Source organism: Plasmodium cynomolgi (genome assembly GCF_000321355.1).
Source record: "Plasmodium cynomolgi strain B DNA, scaffold: 0137, whole genome shotgun sequence".
Lineage (NCBI taxonomy): Eukaryota > Apicomplexa > Aconoidasida > Haemosporida > Plasmodiidae > Plasmodium > Plasmodium cynomolgi.
This window is the reverse complement of record NW_004192745.1, coordinates 1-2,721: the sequence shown is the minus strand read 5'-3', so window position 1 is coordinate 2,721 and position 2,721 is coordinate 1. Positions and strand designations below refer to the sequence as shown.

The 2,721-nt window shown below is 28.0% G+C and overlaps 1 protein-coding gene across 1 annotated transcript; it reads left to right on the top strand.

Moving 5' to 3' along the window:
• Positions 1-1,096: 1,096 nt before the first annotated feature.
• PCYB_002580 (hypothetical protein) lies at positions 1,097-1,374 on the top strand (the record flags this gene model as incomplete). The annotated part of the gene is made up of 2 exons (XM_004227679.1): positions 1,097-1,144; positions 1,175-1,374. Coding segments are annotated over 2 exons (248 nt in total), but the record flags the coding sequence as incomplete, so codon positions are not given.
• Positions 1,375-2,721: the final 1,347 nt, after the last annotated feature.

Here is a 2,721-nt window from a genome sequence, read left to right as displayed (position 1 = left end):
AATATTGTTTATATTTAGATTGAGACTTTAATCAGCTGCATTTTTTTTCTACTTTTATGATATTTAATAATTGTATTTTTGCTTTATTATAAATAATACATTAACAATTTGTTCCTTAATAACCTTAAAATTGAGTGGTAAAAAGTGTAAGATTTTTTTTATGAGCTGCGAATAATGAAAAGGTCTGCGTAAAAATATATTGATGGAAGGTTATATACAATATTTTTTTTTTATTTTAATGCTTATAGCTTAAAATAATATTACATTCAATTAAATTCAAATAATGTCCAAAAAAAATGTCGATATATTCTAAGAAAAATTTGTATATATGAATATATGTCATTTTTATACATTACTAATTACATAAGTAGTTCGACTTGAAACAAAAGAAAAATTCTATTATGAGAAATATATCTTTGGTACTAATCTGTTAAGGTTTTTATATTTATTATCAGGAGGATTCTGCAAAAGCTGTATAACTGCGTAAAATTCATAAAGAAAATTTCTTTTCAGAGCTAGGTAAAATTTCTAGTTTTGATCAACTTTGTAATGAAATACATGACAAAAGGAATTTCAAAATCTACAGAAGCCAATAAACTTTTTATTGATCTACTACATCGTTTAGAAAAACTAAATAAAGATAATACCCCCAAACCAAATGATACTGCAGCTATTTACGTTATTGGCTCTATGAAAAATTAGATGAGAATCATACGGCAAATCTGCAAATGTTAATGATATTCATATGTTTAAATATCTTATTGGAACATGGAGAAAGATGAATAAGGAAATATTAAAAAATAATTTTCCTCCGGAAGAGTTAATAGGTGTTAAATTAAGGGAGTTCAAAAGTAACATATTTTCATATATTTATTTTAAAAATCTTGATAAAATTCATAACATTAGTACTTCCAAAAAACAAGATAGTTACACTCCTATTTATCATATCTTGATAGTTTTAAGCCAGTACACGATAGATATAAGTATAATCATTGTACAAGTCTATATTTTTGTCATTGAAGGTTTCTGATTATTTTCCTTGCAAAAGACAGTTCTAAGCTGTCGACTCTCATGTCTGATTTAGTAAAATGCAAAAATGGAGATAATGAAAATCCTAAAACAGTACATGCTATTTCCACAAACGGTAAATTTAATTCTGTTATAACATCTAAAGGAGGTCAAAAATTTCAGACTATACAGCAGGACCAAAAGGATTAGTAGTCGTAGCAATCTCATCGAGTTCTTCAACTACTGCAACTACATCAACTTCTGGAAGTACACCAAAAAGAGAAACTGTGTCAAGTCCAGTAACAACCCCAAGTGCAGTTGCTGCAACTCAACTAGGGGAAACAACAAATACAGCAGCTTTGTCATGTAACATCAACAAGTACAGCCACTACAACAAATATGGTAACTACAACAAGTACAAGAAGTTCATCAAGTAAAGGAATGCCACCATTATGATCAAGTTTATTTTTTTCATCAAGATCACAAAGTTCACAACGAACCCCAGCTTTAGGAACTTCACAAACTTTAACAAGTACATCGAACACAAAAGCTTCAGCCATGGCAGTGACTGCAACAAGTGCATCAAGTGTAAGAGGTTCTATGGATACAGTAACCACAAATACACGAAGTACAGCAGGTTCAGTAAGTTAAACAGGTGAAGTAGGTTGAGAAGATTTAACACGTCCACCGGATGAAGCAGCCGTACCTGGAAAATCTTTGTGTTCCCTGTCTCAAGGAATCTCTGGGTATGATCTTCACACAGTGTCATCATATAATTCAAACTCTGGGGGAGATACGCAGCCTGGGACAATTACGGATGTTCCTGGCACTTCAGAAACCTTTTATGATAAGTTAGACTCAAATACCATTAAAAATATGATCATGGCTGCAATTGTACTTGGAAAAATGTTCTACCTTTTCTATTACAATAGCGTAATTACACAATATATTTTAAAAAATAAGAATATTATGTTATCAGTTGTATTTAATTTTATTTTTAAATGTATAGTTACAAACTAAATATACTTTTTCATGTTTTATATTTTCATTTTATCCTTCTCCATTATAATGAAGTATTAAGCCAAAAAAAGGAAAAAAAAAATTTGATAATAATTATCACGAAGAATATGAAAAAGAGCAATGCATGATTCTGCGGAATCTTTTTTAGATTCTGAAACGAATCGATTATATTTGAATTATCAAACATAAGGGGATTAATATTACTAATTAGGCACATAAGTTTAAAACATATATAACAGTCATTACAATAGGAAATAATAGAAAAATAATGCTGGCACTTGTTATTATATTAATGAAGAAAAATAACAATAAAATACAGAGGAATTTTGCTATTTCTTATATAATTAAAAACGATCTATATGTATTACTTCTGAGAATATTAAAAATGCATGGTTTTGTTGGAATATTTTAAAATATTAAATATAATCCGACAATATAAATTACATGGATCCTCTAGGGTAGGATATTATTTTAATATAAATAACGTTAAAGAGCTTAAGAAAAAGTCAAATTATATTATATAGGAATATGTTATTTTGAGGTAGAATTATATTATTTAATAACTAAGGTTTAAAAATATAAAAAACAGTTATTATAAACGATTTTAAGGGATGTTATAATAGAATCATTTAGTGAAACTTATTGAATGATAATGTGAAGTTTCATGTAATTAACTAGGATGACCTGAAGTTA